The sequence below is a fragment of the Nannobrachium achirus genome, assembly GCF_963921795.1.
Source record: "Nannobrachium achirus genome assembly, chromosome: 13".
NCBI classification, from domain to species: Eukaryota; Metazoa; Chordata; class Actinopteri; order Myctophiformes; family Myctophidae; genus Nannobrachium; species Nannobrachium achirus.
Window position 1 is genome coordinate 15,495,161 of NC_137833.1, and position 19,537 is coordinate 15,514,697.

The 19,537-nt window shown below is 43.1% G+C and overlaps 1 protein-coding gene across 1 annotated transcript in view; it reads left to right on the forward strand.

Moving 5' to 3' along the window:
• desi2 (desumoylating isopeptidase 2) overlaps window positions 1–17,766 on the forward strand; it is a gene marked incomplete at its 3' end in the record, with an annotated part of 29,528 nt that extends 11,762 nt beyond the window's left edge. Inside the window, exons 2-5 of the mRNA XM_080739951.1 lie at window positions 6,159–6,231; window positions 7,772–7,865; window positions 12,131–12,272; window positions 17,440–17,766. Of these exons, the coding sequence (XP_080596077.1) occupies window positions 6,159–6,231; window positions 7,772–7,865; window positions 12,131–12,272; window positions 17,440–17,766 (636 nt within the window). The remainder of the gene's footprint in view (window positions 1–6,158; window positions 6,232–7,771; window positions 7,866–12,130; window positions 12,273–17,439) is intronic.
• Between the last annotated feature and the right edge of the window lie 1,771 nt (window positions 17,767–19,537).

The following is a 19,537-nucleotide window of genomic DNA, read 5'->3' on the forward strand; positions in this document are numbered from 1 at the left end:
TACCTCCTACATGCTGAGTAGTAGGGTGGTTTTAATGGGCTTTAAGGTAATTAGGGCCTGTTAAGATAAGCTCTTACTTCACAACCAAAGCAGAAGGAGCAGAAGGCGGGGGGGGGGAGAGAAGAGCAACACAAGCAGCTTCTGTTGTGAGAAGCGTAGTGAGCGCTTGTTGGCACCAGACCACCGGCCTCTGTATTGTCTTTATTGACTTATATGGAGTGGTTCCCGCTAATGACAGGATTACTTTTTCCATAGTTTTTTTTTTCTTTCTTCTTAGACACAACAGACCTGACATGGAGCCATGGACACCCAGTGTGCACACTGCTGCTTGACCTTTTCACATGATTTCTACTGTGTTAACTGACACGCTAGAGCGGCACCCACTGTGAGTGCAGACTGTGCAGTGGGTAACACGTATCAGAAAAATCCTCGTGGCAATGTTACCACCTAAGCTTATGCTAAGAGTATGCTTTTGGATTCAGTTAGTGTGTGTGTGTGTGTGTGTGTGTGTGTGTGTGTGTGTGTGTGTGTGTGTGTGTGTGTGTGTGTGTGTGTGTGTGTGTGTGTGTGTGTGTGTGTGTGTGTGTGTGTGTGTGTGTGTGTGTGTGTGTGTGTGTGGTTCACTCGCTAGAGTAGCTTGCATATAAATCAGGGTTTAATTGCTGTTTGACAGGGTAATTGGGAGATTATAAAGGGGGACTACCCCTTCCCCATCCAAAGCATGCATGCACGCATGTACATTCAAGCTAATGTAATGATCAAAAGAAAAGGAATATCCGTCCTGAACCAATGAATCTTGCTAAGCTCTAACCTACTTTTGCAACGTTTGAATCAGTCACAGGCGTCTGCCAGTTGTCTCATATGCGTCTGTTTCCTGTTGCACAAGACAAATTTACAGTCAGTGCGTGACTGAATATACAGTTAGTTTCTGTACCGCGTTTAGAATTGGCATACACTGCAGTTGCAGTCAGAGTTGCTGTTTCAAATTCAATGAAATTGGTCAAACTAGAAGCTATGAAGGATGTTTAGACAGGATTCTCAAGTCTACAAATCCAAGTTGTTCACTGCTGCACAATGATATCATGTAAAATTGGCAGTTCTACAAGCTCACAGCGAAGGCTATTTTCAAAAATAATGATTTATCTAACTATTAATTTAGCGAATGTCTGTCCATCCGCCGTCTGACCGTCTGTCTGCATGCTGACATCAGTGATACTAAACCGTGTTGCCACCATGGTAACAGCCGCATGCTGAAACAATGCCCAAATTTGGAGATCAGCATGCTGACATCATCCATGGTAACAGCCGCTTGCTGAAACAATGCCCAAATCTGGAGATGAGCATGCTGACATTACTGATATTAAACAGTGTCGCCACCATGGTAACAGCCGCATGCTGAAACAATGCCCAAATTTGGAGATGAGCTTGCTGACATCACTGATAATAAACAGTCTCGCCACCATGGCTGTCTGTCTGCATGCTGCTGACGTCATACTCTGACATCATAGTACTGACATCATAGACTGATACAACGGGTATTGCACAACTGGACGTCAATGGTGACTGTCCTGTCCAACAGGCACCGGTCTGGGTTCTCCAACATTACTTCTGAGACACCTACATTCAATCCCTCATATACTGTGAGTGTGCATACCCCCCCGGCACAGGACTATTGTTTTATATGTTTCTTAGAAAAGCAGCTTCCTATGAAATCCCTTTTGTGATTTGTTACTTCCTCCTTCAGGCATGAGCAGTTGCTAGCAGACAGGATTAGCAAAGAGGATGAGAAGTGACTGGTGTACTTAGCTGACCTTACCTCTCGTAGAACACTTATGTCAGACATAAAGACTCCACACAGCTACGTATTGATCACCCAGAGGTGCAACACACAGTGCCTGATCAAAATGCCTGAAGTGTAGTCATGCAAAAACCCCACTATCTTTGAATATGAATCATGAATAATTGGACGCAGCTCTATCACTTTTAACACATGCCAATTGCTTGTAACATTAGTGGTCTGATCTTAGAATCTGAAGCATGTTCTACAGTTCTACTTCATTGTTAGTCTCTCTTTATGAGAGCACTGTTTAAAATGTCTCAAGTACCAATGCACACATGTTGCACATTAGAGTTGTCCATCCCTGATAAATCTGTACTTAGCCAGACAGAAAAGACGCAACTGTAGTTCACGACATGTATCTAGCTTGCACCAACCATCCTGACTCTCACTCTGCATTAGTCTGGGTAGAGACTAGAGAGACACATTCAGAGGAAATTACAGTGCGGCACTCACCAATAATAACATTCTTTATTTAAAGTTTTCAATCAATTTAAGATAATTGGAGATCATTTGCAATGCAGATCTGTAATGATTCTACCGTTTATATCCTGGGATATCACCAGTATCAGCGCAGATCTATCTATTTGCACAACAACAGATTGGAGGCAAATGTTTTTTACAAGCAGCTCTGCTGTTATTTTCTGTTTGCTACCAGGGTACAGTGTGGCTTGTAATGTGAAGTGTTTGGCTGCTTCCATGGAATTCAGTTGGGAATTCTTATAGCCTTTATTTATCTAAGGTATGCTGCTGATCTAAGAATTTGCTGAGCATGCATGGAGTTTCAGCAAGGTTTTTCTGAAACAGTCAACACTCATTCTCACCTGGGAGCCACACAGTACAGACATACATTGTCAGGTACTGTTGACCACTGAGAGGCTCCACTGGAGCATTTAGTTTTACTTTTTTGGGGCGGTGAAAGCTCTGCCAATAGACAGGTATGTCTGTGGCTGGCTGGCTGGCTGGCCGTTTCCGTAGCCTGGCAATACCTTGAGTGGCCACACACAACACACAAGTTAAAGGAGGGGCGCTGTTGTGCACACACACACACACACACACACACACACACACACACACACACACACACACACACACACACACACACACACACACACATGCACACAGATCTAGAACACACATAATGTAAAAACATAGATCTAGAACACAGAATCAAAAACATAGATCTAGAACACAGAATCAAAAACATAGATATAGAACACATAGAATCAAAAACATAGATCTAGAACACATAGAATCAAAAACATAGCTCTAGAACACATAGAATCAAAAACATAGATCTAGAACACATAGAATCAAAAACATAGATCTAGAACACAGAATCAAAAACAGATCTAGAACACATATAATCAAATCTAGAACACATAGAATCAAAAACATAGATCTATAACACATAGAATCAAAAACATAGATCTAGAACACGTAGAATCAAAAACAGATCTAAAACACAGAATCAAAAACAGATCTAGAACACATAGCGCTTCTAGGGCACTATTGTGCAGACTAGACACACACACACACACACACACACACACACACACACACACACACACACACACACACACACACACACACACACACACACACACAGGGTATAGCTGCTCAGATTCACCGCTCCACTTCGAACCGAGGTTTGATTTTTTAATTTTAAACAGGCCTTGCTTTGCGGCAAATCATTACGATAGAGTTTGAGTAGTACTTGTTTTCTTTAGAGTTGTTCCGATATCGATTACGAGCATCTGAAAAACTGCCGATACTGCCTAAAATCCTGGTATCGGCAAGTATGGCAGTCTTTGACATTCCGATACCGCGTCATTTATCACGTGATGATATTTCATTTACAGTAATATTTTGAATGTTTCAGTTGATGTTGCACGACTGTTTTATACTCTTAACCTGGACCCCACTTTGAGAACCACTGTCAGAACAACTGTCAATGGACAGATTATTTTTAAAATGACACACAGTGACTGACTGGTATCAGATCGGTACTTGCACTCGGTATCGACCGATACGCAAGTTATGGGTAGTGGAATTGGTCTTGGGAAGGAAAAAATGGTATTGGTACATCTCTCTCTAATTGTCTTCCCTGCTGTTTTTCTCCTGACAGTCCAGGGAATTAAACCAGCCATGTGGAGGTCACAACACCCTGTCTGAATCCTTACAGCTAAGACACTGTTTGAGCCCAGTGCTGCTTTTCAAATGCTGAACAGTAATTCCTGGAATGTAATTGAATTAGCTGTGATTTTTATGTGTTAGCTGCTTAAAACAAACAACCCTATATGGTCTGACTATGCAGTCCTGTAATGAGATGCTCTGCTTACAGAGACACAGGCCATGGCTTGTCTATTCTACTTTAAATGAATATCGAGTTAAATGTATAACAAAAGAAAATAAACGAATATCTTATAGATTATATAATATTATGATATTGTATATTGCCCACAATTGCCCAGCCCTACACACCCTGTCCATTTCCCATCAATGCAATGAATGAACTCTTCCCAGCAACAACCTGGCCAATAGCACCGCTGCTTCCAAACACACAATGCTGAATGGTGATAAACGCACTACACAGAGAAGATGGAACCTAATGACAGAGATCAATGCAGCTCTGATAAATTATTTATTTTCTGTGTGTGTGTGTGTGTGTGTGTGTGTGTGTGTGTGTGTGTGTGTGTGTGTGTGTGTGTGTGTGTGTGTGTGTGTGTGTGTGTGTGTGTGTGTGTGTGTGTGTGTGTGTGTGTGTGTGTGTGTGTGTGTGTGTGTGTGAGATCAGTGAGCATGTATAGGCTTATAGTTACATATCATGTTACAGGCAGGCTCACAGGGAGACAGAGATGAGAAGACACAGTTGTTATCCGCCGAGTTGTGATTGTTGTGAGGTCACCTTCCTGTTAAATCTACAGTACATGTTTGTTTTAGATGAGATTGGATTAGTTTAGATTAGATAAGACCTTATTAAAACCTCGAGGGAGAAATTGTCTGCAATGGTTACGTTATCAGGTGACAACTGACAACAACTAACAACGGCACCAAAGTGCCAAATTAGTTATGTTATATTATTCATATTATTGTACTTGTATTGATTTGCTACTCTATGCTATTTTTCTTGTTGCCAGGAATTTTACTCTTAAAGTGGCTAATGCAGGAGTCTTCAATGTTTTCAGGCCAGGGACCCCTTAGCTGAGAGAGAGATGAAGCAGGGACCCCCACTACATAAAATAAATTGTGTTGCAGATTTAAAATGTTCATGGATTTCTTATACAGCTTAGACTTGTTTGACAGCACTATCATCTATTGGATTAATATATTCAACCACTGGAACTGTCAATACCTACTAGTCTACTCTTCTTTTCCCTCTACACCAAACCTCTGTGCCAAAATGTAGACGATCTGCTATTTTTTGGCTAATGTTCCACTAAGAATAGGGATGCAAGGGTTCAAGTGATTAATGTAAAAAACATGATCCAATCACACAGATTTGGCGGTCCCCCTGTAGTAATTCTGAGGACCCCCTAGTCTTGAGCCTGCACACAGAAAAGGAAATGAGTGACAAATAGAAAACCCATCAAGTTAATAAGTTATGTACATGTACAACCACAGATACAATCTGTCATCATCATCTTTCTTCCTTTTTTGCAGTTTTCTTTTATTGTTGTGTGTGTGTGTGTGTGTGTTTATGTGTGTGCGTGTCCTATTGTCCTAATAATATCGGTATACCGGTAAGACATCCTAAGGGCAAAAATCAACCTCACCCTAAAGGGCGAGGTCGCGTACATGGGCGTGTTCACGCATCCGCCATTCCGCCTGTGTGACGGCAGACTGCTGGGCGAGCGCTGGCACTTTGGCGTAGGATCAACTTTGACCAAAACAAATGCACAGACCTGGTTGGTTGGTTTATGAGGACAAAATGTGTCCATATCTTCATAATATGGGCATAAAAGGGACAAGCACGGAATTAATTTGCAAGTGTGACTATTGATCTCCATATATGGGCATAAAAGGGATATGATGTCAGACGTCATAGGTCTACGTCTACGATGTCAGACAAGGACAGAATTTGCAAAATCATTTTGATATCAGAACAGGTCACCTATATCCTTCTGCTGAGCTTGGATGAGCTGTCACGCACTGTGACGCACGCACAAGTTCTGCAGGTTTTTATAGTAAATGCAACCTACGGTCGCAACAACATGGCTACAGATGGAGTTCTGCTTCATACTTAATCAATTCTCAATGCCCCCTCTATCCCTTTCCTGTCGTTTCTTCCCTAAATCTACCTCTCTCTCCCCCCCAACAGTATTGGGTCAATGAGTTTACCACCGCTCTGGGCATCGGAGTCTTTCACTCAGGAATCGAGATCTATGGCAGAGGTAAGGTTCTGTTTATTCTACTCTGATCTATCACTAGTGGTGGTAGGGCTGTCACGATTATGACATTTTACATATAAAATAATTGCGATTAATGATTTAATTGTGTTTTTGTCGTTGACAATTACTTTTCTGTTTGGCTTTTAAGTTGCACATGGTAGATATGACACATAAGACATAACCTATATATACAAAGAAACTACTGACATATTTAACAACTTTATACTTAAAAAAGAACATTGAAAGTGGAAATAGCCGATCTACAAGCTCACAACGCGGCGACGCATTGTGATCTTGTAGATCTGCCATTTCCACTATTTTTGACTTTTTTTTTTACTTTAAAAAAATATATATACCGGTAAACATTTTTCAACATGGAAATTATTATGAAAAATAATCGCGATTATGTCAAATAATCGTGATTATGTCAAATAATCGCGATTATGTCAAATAATTGCGATTAGAGGCACAGCGAATACAATTCCCGGCACTGGCGGGTGCCTCGATGCTGCCGCGGCAGGTGCTGGCCGTTACCTAACCCTAACTATAACCCTAACCTTAACCTCAGTAAAACTATGCGCTGACGGTCCTACCTGCCGGTCCGTGCGGCAGCTGCCGGTCTGTGCGTCGGCTGCCGGTCCTACCTGCTGGTCTGTGCGGCGGCCGCCGGTCCCACCTGCCGGTGCGTGCGTTCGAACTGCCGGTCCTGTTCTGTGCCTGTCGCGGCAATTCCGCGGCAGACGCCGGTGCCGGGAAGTGTATTCGCTCTTTCTGGACGATTATGTAATAATTGTGACAGCCCTAATTGGTGGTGCCAGCTGAATTCTCAAACCTCAATGCACCTTTCTTTATTTGACAAGTTTCACTTCCAACATCAGCCAGCCACTAAATGAAAATACAATAAATTATACTTAACACAATATGACTGCTGGCTGAAAGTGTATAGCTGTCCTGAATTCAATAATTGAGAATAACTGCTTAATCATCAGGCAATGGATTATGTATGAATAAATGTATGAATTAATTGATTCAATTTGGCCCCAAAATACTTATATATCCCTCCAATTACACATGTTGAATGTGAAGAGTAGGACCCAGGTGCTACTTCCGCCCGATGGGGGCTCCCCTCTGGCAGGTGAGCCAGGAGTGGTACAATAGCTCAACAGAAATGTGTGGGGAGGATTTGGGAGAAAATAATTGTCAAAAAAATAAATAATCTTTATATTACATCAGAGTAAGTGATCTACTTCCGGGTCATCACCAGTATGTATCGCTAACTTAATACCAAACCACTTGGCCAAGATGTACTATTATGTACTAAATATAGCTTAAAAATTCAAACACCCATGTCACCTTTGCAAGATGTCATTTCCAAACCTCTGTATACAGTTGTATTTGACCATTACACACCACGCTGCCGCAACATGGCGGTGAGGGCCGCTCAGCGGCCTGAACTCTAGACTTTTGGGACGCAAACTTCTAGTATGATACACTTATACATCGTAAAATTGTTCCCATATGTCCATGTGTACATTGTGTTCAGAGTTTGCCTATGGAGGACACCCGTACCCATTCTCAGGGATCTTTGAGATTACACCAGGCGATGCCACAGAACTCGGGGACACCTTCAAATTCAAGTGAGTGTTCCAAGTGACTTACTGCAAATCACACACTTAATTATACTGTTAGTGCATGTGTGAGTATGCATTGTGGACAGATCACACCCTGTGAGTGCACGTGTGAGTATGTGGACAGCAGGCAGTGAGTCAGTGAAGCCAGTGAGTCATTCCATTTGACAAATTCTGAGTCAGAAGACTATAAAAAGGTTTAATGTAAGTGTTCTGTGTTTCGTAAATTGTAACTTCCTGTTGATCATCCCAACCCATTGTCCCTTTCATCTCACGTCTCTCTGCACCTCCGCTGAAAATATCAGCTGCCTCATGGCATGCCTCCTGGCAGAGACCTCTCCTGAGAGCACTTTGCTATAGGAATTATCTCCGGAAGGCTGAGAGGCAGAGAATATGTTGTTTTTTGGCCCTGACCGATCAGTGTTCTATTTACCATGCATGCAGCTAGTAGGCCAAGGATGTCACTTAGACCAGCGGTTCTCAAAAGTAGCAGCTTCGCCCCCAACAAGAAGTAGCAGAAGAGAGGGGGAGCACAAGCCATTGAAGCCAACAACACACACCTTCTCAAGCCCTTGTACTGTAAGCTTAGCAGAGGCTTAGACTTTTACTGTTCATAAACGATTTCCTAGGATTATGTTTAATATCAGCGGATGGGACAAATTCATGGACCACTAGTCCATTTGGTTCCATCTGTACCCTTGCGGTGTTAATTTCGATTGCGACGCGACCGCCTTGCTCGAAGGAAAACCAGTCCGTTCCGCTCGGAGTGGGGAGTTCATTCCAGACAGACAGACAACCATACCAGTTAACGCGAGTTGGATCACGAAATTCTTGTTGAAACAATAGTACTTTAACAATAAGTTAAAGTACTACTAGCAACATATTCTGGCAAATGCTTATGGGGGTTGGTAGGCTACAAATAAATGGTCAATTTAGATAATTTGTATTCTGGGGTCGCCAAAAAATCCCTCCTATGGGGTTGTGGCTAGAAAATGTTTTGAGAACCCCTTAGCATATGGGTATTGGGATAAATATATCCCTGGCCTATGGGATATATTTTATAGATACCTATGGTATAAAATACAATTAAAGAACACATGCAACAGAGCGCACGCTGGCCTAGCGGTCCAGGGGCATAGGCCACATAGGCTCTGATGCCTGACAGCGTGTTGCGGGTTCGAGTCCTGATCCCGACGACATTTGCTGCATGTCATTCCCCATATCTCCCTGTTTCCTGTCTACCTACTGCACTATCAATAAAGACAGAAAAGCCCACACAAATATCTTTAAACAAGAAACAGAAGAACACATGTAATGTGTTCTTTGAGTCACCTCCAAAAGCATTTTCATTCTGCCCATAGGGTCATCACAAATGTGAAACGTTGCAGTATGTCATATAAATGCTATTTCCCCCTTACAGCATCTTTGGGGGGTTGGCAACCCAGCCTGGCTCTGTGGAGCGCCCCTCTCTAGTTGTACATTGCTTTATGTGTTGATCTTATGTGCTGCTCTCATGGCCAGGTGTCCCTTGGACAAAGATTCCTTGGGACAGATATTCAGTTGAATTATAATCTGTATTTGTAAAACTGTTGTAGTCTGTTATTTAGTCAGTGAGTCATACAGCTTGTACACTACAGTCAGAGTGTGTGTGTGTGTGTGTGTGTGTGTGTGTGTGTGTGTGTGTGTGTGTGTGTGTGTGTGTGTGTGTGTGTGTGTGTGTGTGTGTGTGTGTGTGTGTGTGTGTGTGTGTGTGTGTGTGTGTGTGTGTGTGTGTGTGTGTGTGTGTGTGTGTGTGTGTGTGTGTGTGTGTGGTATGCGTGTGACAGAGGTTCTGTGCTGCTGTGTATTATTTCTGCTCTAGTTGATCCACCCATAGCTCAGCAGAAACTGTGGTGCATGCACACACACACACACACACACACACACACACACACACACACACACACACACACACACACACACACACACACTTGTGCTCTTTCCAAGTAAGTCAGTGGAGCATAAATGTGGATGCTCCAAGACAAATAGCTGTATTGTCCACTCTCTGTCAAATGGATCGGCTCCAGCAGTCCTGTGATCAGCAGTCTGACATGCTGTATTTCTCTCATGGTATGAACATCAACATATCAGTGCTCAGCATGCACAGAAATATTATGACCATGAAATGGACTGACCACGTGAATCCAGGACTGCCCCACTTGGACTTGTAAAAAAATCACACCCGTGTGAAGTGGAGCTGTGTGTGTGTGTGTGTGTGTGTGTGTGTGTGTGTGTGTGTGTGTGTGTGTGTGTGTGTGTGTGTGTGTGTGTGTGTGTGTGTGTGTGTGTGTGTGTGTGTGTGTGTGTGTGTGTGTGTGTGTGTGTGTGTGTGTGTGTGTGTGTGTGTGTGTGTGTGTGGATCATGTGTACCGATTTTTGTGACATTTGAAGAAAATATGTAGGAAAAGGAGCAAAAAGTGTGTTTTGGAGAAAATTCAAGATGGCGGAAAATCTATCATGGCGCAAATGGGCGCCACGCCCATTTGCGGGGAGATGGGGAGATGCGTCATGACCCAAGGAATCCAGGGAAAAAATATTTTTAATTTTCCGACCTACGGTTCAAGAGTTACAGGCCAAAACGTAAAGTGGGGTGTTATGGCGCCACCATGCGGCCAAATGACACAATTATTTTTTATTTAATCCTTGAAATCATTATGAACCTCCTCTCCAAGTCTTGAAACTCTAGCCCCTATGGTTTGCGAGAGACAAATAATTGAATGTGAGTTTTTGCAATTCCCATTATAAGTCAATGGGGAAAATTAATTCACTAATAAATTAATATCAATTAAACTATAGAACCTTTCTCTTAGAAAAGTAATAGCCCACGATTCCCGAGTAAGCCGGTCGATTTGACATATGGCGCGAGTGTGTGGTGGCAAAACTGTGGGACTAGTGGCGTGCCGAAGTTTAGGAAGTTCAGGCTACATACACACACACACACAGACAGACAGACAGACAGACCCACACGGCCACGTATAGGGAGCCTGTGCTTCACACAGCTCCAAAAACGAAATGCATAGCAACAGTAGGAATGTCATGATCGTAGAGTGGTGTCACACGTGAGATCAAAATTGCGACCGTAGGAATATGGTCAATCACCCTTTCATCTCTTATACCAGGGGTCTTCAACGTTTTCAGGCCAAGGACCCCTTAGTTGAGAGCAGGGGTGTAGTTGGCTGGATTATTCACGAAGCTTTCCCGGAAGAAAAAGATTCCATGATTGGCCGCTAGTTGCGCTGTTTTCCCCCCGCGAGGTACCAAAAAGATTTTTTCTGCACTGGACCCCATTCATTTTCCTCTTTGATTTTCTAACCTTAATATCGTCATAAATACTTTATGGTTCCTGTCGCTAGTGAAAAACTGCCTTTCAATTACCATTATATGCATTTTGTGCAAATATGGTCCCATTTATGTTAAAATTGATGATAAAGTTGTGGGGGGCGTGGCCAACTAAACTGATACCAGCCGGCTGTGTTCTTCTTCGTGTGCTGTATTTCGGGAGGCTTCGTGTGCTGTATTTCGGGAGGCTCCGACCACATTCTCCCATGTATCCCTGCGGTTGCACGTGACCGTTGGCAGCCAGTAGCATTCCTTATGATTCCTGGGGTACCATTCAAACAATGATGGCGACACCCATACAAGGGACAAAAAAGTGTCATTTTCGCCGCATAGAAACCAATGGCTTCGCATCGTCCATATATTTTTTACAGTCTATGGTTGAGAGATGAAGCAGGAACCCCCCACAACCTGCTCATAGATTCCATATAGTTTCATCGTTTGACAGCACAATCATCAGTGTATTTTGGATTCATGTAAATTTGTGCTTTCAGATATTTAACCACTTGAACAGTAAATACTTAATAAACTTGACCTTTCACTCTGTACTTAGTCTCTTTTAGTCTCTTTCACTCTGTACTTAGTCTCTCTCTTTTCCCCCTCTAGACCAAAGCTCTTTGCCGAAAATAGCCGATCTACAAGCTCACAACGCCTCGCAGCGCGAGGCGTTGTGAGCTTGTAGATCTGCTATTTTTGGCTAAAGTTCTCAGAATATGCACACTAGGGTTCAAGTGGTTAATATAAAAAAGAAGAAAAAAAGTTTCTATCACACAAACATTTGGAGGGCCCCCTGTGGTAACTCTGAGGACCCCCTAGGGGTCCCGGACACCCTGTTGAAGACCCCCTGTCTTATACCTCTCTAACCATGTGCCTGTCTTTCTACCTCCCTCTCTCCACAGAGAAGCCATTGTGCTGGGCAGCACAGATTTCACAGAGGAGGACGTGGAGAGGATCGTAGAGGAGATGGGGAAGGAGTACAAAGGCAACGCCTACCACCTCATGCACAAAAACTGCAACCACTTCTCCTCGGCCCTGTCAGAGGTGCGGCATGTGCATACACACTCCACCACGATGGCTTTCATGCTCGTCGCGTGTCGCCTGCCACCATTCACTTACGCTTTATTTTGAAGAGCCCCGGAAGCTCCTTGCGTGTGCACGTGTGTGTACGCTGACGATCCAGGAAGGAGAACAGTTTATTTACAAACGGACGTGAAAACTTAAATCCTAACCGGGGCCGACCATCACGGTATAGTGTCGCCGTGAAAATAAGCGGATCCTTGGTGTTATTTGCACCTTATTCAGAGATAAAGCCGTTTTTATGTTTCAGTTTAGAATAGGAGTCAATGGATAATGGTCGCTCTCCGTTGCTTCTGGCTGCGTTGCGTCATGAGTCATGACGTATGCAGTTTTTTCTTTCACCAGCACCCGTAGCAAGCGTCTGAGATGCAGGTTACCATGGAAATCTTATCTCGTCTGTGAACGAGTTTGGCTACCGGGGCAGCCAAATTGTTAATGTGCAACAGGCTGTTTGAATTTTAGCCATTGACTGCCAAATGGATTTAGTTTTTGGCTGTTTGACAGCCAACAACAGTACATAACAGATGTATTTGTCATTTTACTTCACTCAACCACAACCACACTTTCCAATTGTGAACAAGAGGACATTCTGAGTGGCTTATTCAAATCATCATTTGAACTATTTTCATCACCCACAAATATTTTATAGCACTTGAATAACAAAATCATCATGTCAGACGTCATAGACTTCATAGGTCTACGCTCAGCAGAAGGATATAGATGACCTGTTCTGACATCAAAATGATGTTGCAAATGAATTCCGTCCTTGTCTGACATCGTAGACCTATGAAGAATAGGCCTTTAAGGTACACTAGGCATCAGCCCTGTCTGGACGCAGGAACGATGCCAGTTATGCAATACCAGTTGTACCCATTGTCAGAGTACTTATGCCTAACAGGAAATGGGGAAAGAGGTGGGGAGTGACATGCAGCAAATGCCGTCGGGATCGGGACTCGAACCCACGACACGCTGTCAGGGTACTTTAGAGCAGTACGGTAAACAGCAAACATTTTTGCTGCTATAATATGAAGGGGGCTTAAGGGCTTTGAGTAATGAGCTTGGAGTCTTAGCATCTGGCACAGACACCAGGATTAAGACGACACAAGCCCAGACTGTAATATGTTTTACCAAATAGCTATCGATATTGTGGGGATGACTTACTTTTAAATCATGCCTGTATACAGTATACTAACCTAGTGGGTAAAGGAAAACAATTAAATGGCTAGAACAGTTTGGTAATTTGGGGCAATTACATCACTTTACTGTAAGGCAGACTTTTAAAACCAGAAAAGAATAACATTTCTATGTCAATATAGTTTGCCAAGCCCTAGCCCAGAAACTGAGAGCCAGCACACATGCACACACGCACACAACTAGATTATAGGCCCTAAGGGGTTGCTGGGGAGAGAAGGTCATGCAGAGAACATGAAGGCTAGGGCTGCACGATTTTGGGAAAATATCTAATTGTGATTTTTCTGACTAATATTACGATTTTATTCGCGATATTTATATATTTATTTTAAGGTTGGATAAGTGATAGTTTTTTGGTTAAAACAAAATGTTTTTTTTTGTTTTGTTAAAAGGTTGATATAATACATTATTTAACCAAATAAAATCACTTCACTACCTTAAGTCAAGCTTCCGAAATTTGGCAATCATGCAAATGGTTTGATTCAGTTCAGTTATATTTTCAAAAGATTCCCTTGTATTTTGCTTATTAGCAACGTTTTTATATTCAGAAAGATCTCAGTAATGGTATTGTCTGCCTCTCACTATTGTCAAGGAAGAAAGTACCGTATGTCGCTGCCTTGCTTTCATCAAGGCAAAAAAATGCACCCTAAGACACACCATAAGTTTCACATGTGTGCAGGGGACGGAGGAGGGGAGCCACCTTCACACAGAAATCACTTTTGCGATTATTATGCACCTTTGCGATTTGCTAATTGCGTGGTTCCAAATCACGATTTAATTGTGCAGCCCTAATGAAGGCCCTTTTTTCCCAAACTCGGTGTGGCTTCTGGGTACTGAACAGGTCAAATAATACAAATAAAGATCTATACATAATATACAGATAGCAGGTACAGCATGTACATGATATTTAAAACATTAGCAGCATCATTCATATGCAGGCGTGTGTGCATGTTCTTCTAGCGTCCCTATTTTGGGTGTTTCTTTATTGACACTTTTCTTTCTATTCCATACCCGCTTGTGTTGATTGACGTGTACATGGATTACATCACCACTTGCGTCTTTGTCCAAATAGCAATGAGATGGAGCGGGCACGTCAAACTGGTGCGTGATTTGCAGTTGCCAGGGCAACACCGGACAGTCATGGCAAAAAAAGCTTGGAGTTTGGAAGCAGTGTGTGAGAGCACAGTCAGTGCTGATAGAATGTTGCACAAGGGACTAGGCACTATACTCTTTATCTCTCTGGAAGGGGAAATTGTGCAGGAATGTATTATCACCCACAATCTAAGATCGTCATATCACCCACTCCTACTTGCACCCTAATATATAGTCAAGCATACACAGACAAAGATAGAGCTCAGTAGGCACATGCTGACATTCACCAACACATCATAGACACAAAAACAAGCGAGCATATATAAACCTACACACTAAAACACAAAACGTACATGTCTTTATAAACATAAACACAGACTCAAACGGTCTCATTTGCTCTCTCACGCACGCACACACGCATGCACATACTGTACACACACACACACACAAACATAGGCGTGCATGCGCGCAGACAGGAAACCTTAGGTGGTTGTGCCCGCAGGGCTGGGACATCATGTTTACTCATGTAACCTCTCAGACATGCAGCGTTTGAGCATGAGAGAGAGAGAGAGAGAGGGGGCAGCTGGAGGACAGGATAGTGAGTGGGATACAGAGAGAGGTAGGATAAAGGGAAAGAAGGATGGGGAATGAATAGGAAGGATGTATATGTGAAGAGGCCGCTTGAAAGATTTAAGATAGTGTGTGTGTGTGTGTGTGTGTGTGTGTGTGTGTGTGTGTGTGTGTGTGTGTGTGTGTGTGTGTGTGTGTGTGTGTGTGTGTGTGTGTGTGTGTGTGTGTGTGGGTGCGTGCGGGTGCGTGCGGGTGCGTGTGTGTGTTGAATGGGAGGGGGTCTCATGTTTATTTATGTCTGATAGATCAAGCATGGCGGCTAATTCCCCAGAGAGAGAGCTGTGTTTGATGTGTGTGTGCTCTGATGATGCTTTTTACTGTCTGAAATTAGCATAGTATGCTAGACATGCACAATAAATATATTATCATGCCTACATTTTGTTTGACATTGACAATGTGTGACTTTGCTCAAATGTTCCTCTGTTCTTCTCTCCTCTACTTTACTTTATTAGAATACTTTCCACCATTACACAAAAAAAACGTTATTTTCCATCTCTTCATTTTCTTCCCTTTCCATGCCTCCTCTCTTCTTTTCCTTCCTCCTTCTCTATTTTCTCTCCTCCTCTGAACTGCATTTTATTGATTCTGAATCGACATGCAAATCCACTTATTCAATCCGAAGCCCTTTGAAACCTTTGGGTAAATTGAGCTCAGACTCGAGTGAGGACTGCTTTCTGTTGCTACTATTTCTCTTTGCAAGAATCTGTACAGCTTTTAAATGAATTAAATTAAAAAATGTAAATGTGACTTCAGATTTCGGGTGATTAGCTAACGATTAGCTAAGAGATGAGTTTGACTTGACTGGAATGTGAACAATTTGCTTATACCCTCTCCCTCCTTTTCATTTAAGTAAGCGGTTATGTAATACGTGATTAAAATGTGTTTGTGGTTGTAAGTGAACATGCTGGCGCCCGGGTCTCTTAGTCTGTGCTCTTATATCTGAAGGAGGCAGTAAGATGATTCAGTTTAACCGGCTGAGGGATCAAAGACCAGGGTTCTTGGAAGTCCCTTGTACCATAATGGCTTTAATAGCATTGTCTGGTTGTCTGGAGGTAAACACCACTGATGGTTCCACTACTAGACCACTAGCCTTGGCTTCCACAGAAGAAGGCATCTGCTGCCTGGACCTGCATGCATGGAGGAGAGGTGAAATAAGGGGAGAATCAGGCAGGCATTGAGAAAGAAAGATTGAGAAAATGACTACAGTATTGCTGTCTGTAAGACACAAATGAGAAAAACGTAGAGAAAGGAGAGAGGCTGAAAGATGAGAGATGAATGATGATCTGACAGATATCTGACACCAGCCAGATTAGAGTGAAAGGTCACGAAAGGACTCTGATGGAAGGACTCGCGGAATGGATGGAAGGAAAGTGGATGGATTGTTTGTGGATGATTGAAAAGTTATTAGGAACCATAGATGGATAAGTGGATAGATGAATGACTATTGTATGAATGAATAAATAATGCATGGAAGAGCAAATGTCAATACAAATGGTCAATGGCATTCCGCTCTTCTCATCTCAAAGATCCATTCCAATGAATTAGTTTTATAATCTTGTGTTATCTTTTACAGGTAATATATGACTAAAGCCCCTTAAGAAAATATCTTAAAATGTAATACCTAGTTATTTGAATGGCATATGAATTAATTAGCGTCATGTCAGTTGATCTGTTCATCAGTCAGTGAGGTAGGTCATTGTAGATACTCAGAAAGATGCCTCCAGTATTCCTTTTGAGTGGATGGTCTAAATAATGGATATCTGATAAAAAAAAATGACTTGCCACAGACAGATGAAGCGGTCAATAACATACAGTACTGTCTGTGAAAATGCACCTTAAGTTCTGTGTAGTTTCTTTTTAACAACTTCAAGTCTTGGTATAAAACATAGGCATATCATTTTATAATCAACTTTTATTTTAAATGCATTGTTTTATTTCTCCTTCAGCCAAGTTAGGTTTTGGTCAGGAGGGGGCGCCAGAACATTGGGCCAGAGAAAACTACACTAACATAATATAAATATAAATAATATTAATATTTCATCATAAAACTAAAATAATCAAAACATAGGCTATATCTTTGGACTGGATATTGAAGTCACTTAGGAGAGATCCCTTTCTCCCCTGTTGTGATTGATGACTCAAGCTCGACCTGGGTAACTCCACCTATCTGGACTTTAAGGCAGATTCAATCATTTCCCTCTACTTCCCCTCTCACCAGATCCTGTGCGGCAGGGAGGTCCCGCGCTGGGTGAACCGGCTGGCCTACTTCAGCTCCTGCGTGCCCTTCCTGCAGAGCTGCCTGCCCAAGGAGTGGCTCACGCCGGCCGCGCTGCAGTCCAGCGTCAGCCAGGAGCTCCACCACGGAGCGGCGGGCAACGGGGCCGGAGGGGCAGGAGAGCTGGAGGAAGGGGAGGACCCGGCGGCCGCCATGTCGCCCTGCTCCTCTCCGCCTCCTTTTCCTCCCTCCTCCTCTTCCTCCAGCCCTTCCTCCTCGTCGCTCCTGCCCCGCCACCAGCCTCCTCATCGCTACCAGCCCAGACGGTAGGGGGGGGGCATCTGCGCGGGAGCGTTCGGGGTCGGGGTGGGTCAGGGACAGGACAATCGACATATCCCGACATCAGCCATGTGTGTCTTTGAGAAGACATTGAGCCCACTTGCCTGCTTGGCGGGTGGCGGGGGCTTCTTTGGATGAGATGCAGGCTGAATTGGGGTGGGTATTTGATTTGTAGGGTACTGGAGAGTGACTTTGTGGATTTAAACAGTGTTTATTTTAATCTGCCCCTTGGGAGGTGTCATGTTGGCTTTCTAGTTGGTAGAGTAGTTCGGTTCTGTCAACGGAAAGCCACAGGTTTGAACCCTGGGAAACAGATTCTGTCCAAGTGTCCTAACTGTCCTTCGCTGGTTCATTTCATTGTGCATCTCTCTGTATAGCAGGGGCAGATGAATGCATAACATCTTTAGAATAAGACTGAGCATGGGTGTGCTGGTCTGTAGCAGGGGAGTGCAATCCTAAACGGGACAAAGAAGCTTACCTTTCACACCTGAAGCTGACAAAAGAGGGGATGAGGAGGTCGTGATCAACATGGACCAACAATTCTGTGGTCATACTGTAGTAAACAACCGTATTTGCAGCAATTTATTTCTTGAGACGCATATGGTGAGCATGAATATGTCTGGCTCGGAGGGGGGGCTTTGTCTTTTCTCCAAGCTGTTTATACATGGAGGGAATATTGGAAAGCCTCCCCTAATCACAGAGCTGCTCCTACTTCCCAGAGCTTCTCCCACAGCTCTCAACTCAAGGGCCTCTCTTCCTCCTGCCCTCAATCTAAGGCTGTGTTTGACAAGGAGTTCCATAATCTACACAACTAACATGCAACTGACAAAACAAAACCATAAAGCCTGATTCATATTTTACGGCGGCATTACGTTGTCGCATCGCTCGCGTGTCGAAGGTATTTTTTTGATGCACGACACCGTTATGCGATGGACCATAAATTAGGCTTAAAGGAGTAGTTCACCCAAAAGAATTACTTTTTTTACACATCCCATAAATACTTGAATTCATGGAGAGTTTTTAGTTTTTGTCGTCCTCCTGAGCCAATAATCAGGAGTCTCCTACCAGAAACTTAGCTGGTCATCAAATTATTGGCTCAGGAATGCGACAAAAACAAGGCCTCCGTTAATCCAAGGCTTCACTGGGTGTGTAATTGATAGACAATAAGTAAATGTTTGGGAGAAGTACTCCTTTAAGACCCAGGGGATGCTCCCAACTGTTGCCATGACAACTCAGTGGGATTCCTTAGTGAGACAGCTTGGTGCTATAAACTGAAACCGCTTACCTGAGACCCCAAGCCCCAAAAACCACGATTCACAGAACATTAAGGCAACGTGAATGGGAAACGCAGCTCGGACAAGGGCAGAAGGTACGGTTTCCCAAACAGTGGTTCGGGACCCATTTGTGTTTTTTTTTATGGGTAATTATAAGTAATGATTTATTTATTTTTCCAAAAAGTTAAAAACAAATCCATTAATTAGAGGGGGACACTTTCTTTTTTGTAGATATTGTCACTAGTTACGGTCCTGGGGAGACCACAAAGTTTGGGAAGCACTGCCTTCACGCAACAGTGTCCAAACTTTGTCTATTTGTTCCTGTCTGACCCAAGAACAGAGGTCGACCTAAATTCTGTGATACAAGCAGGCTGGTTTTTATTTACCGTGTATACAACACCTTGGGCTGTTGCGCTATTAAGAACTGTTGGTTCTTCCATGATCACATGGGTTGTTAACTTGAACACAGCTGGTTTATTTTTGTCAGT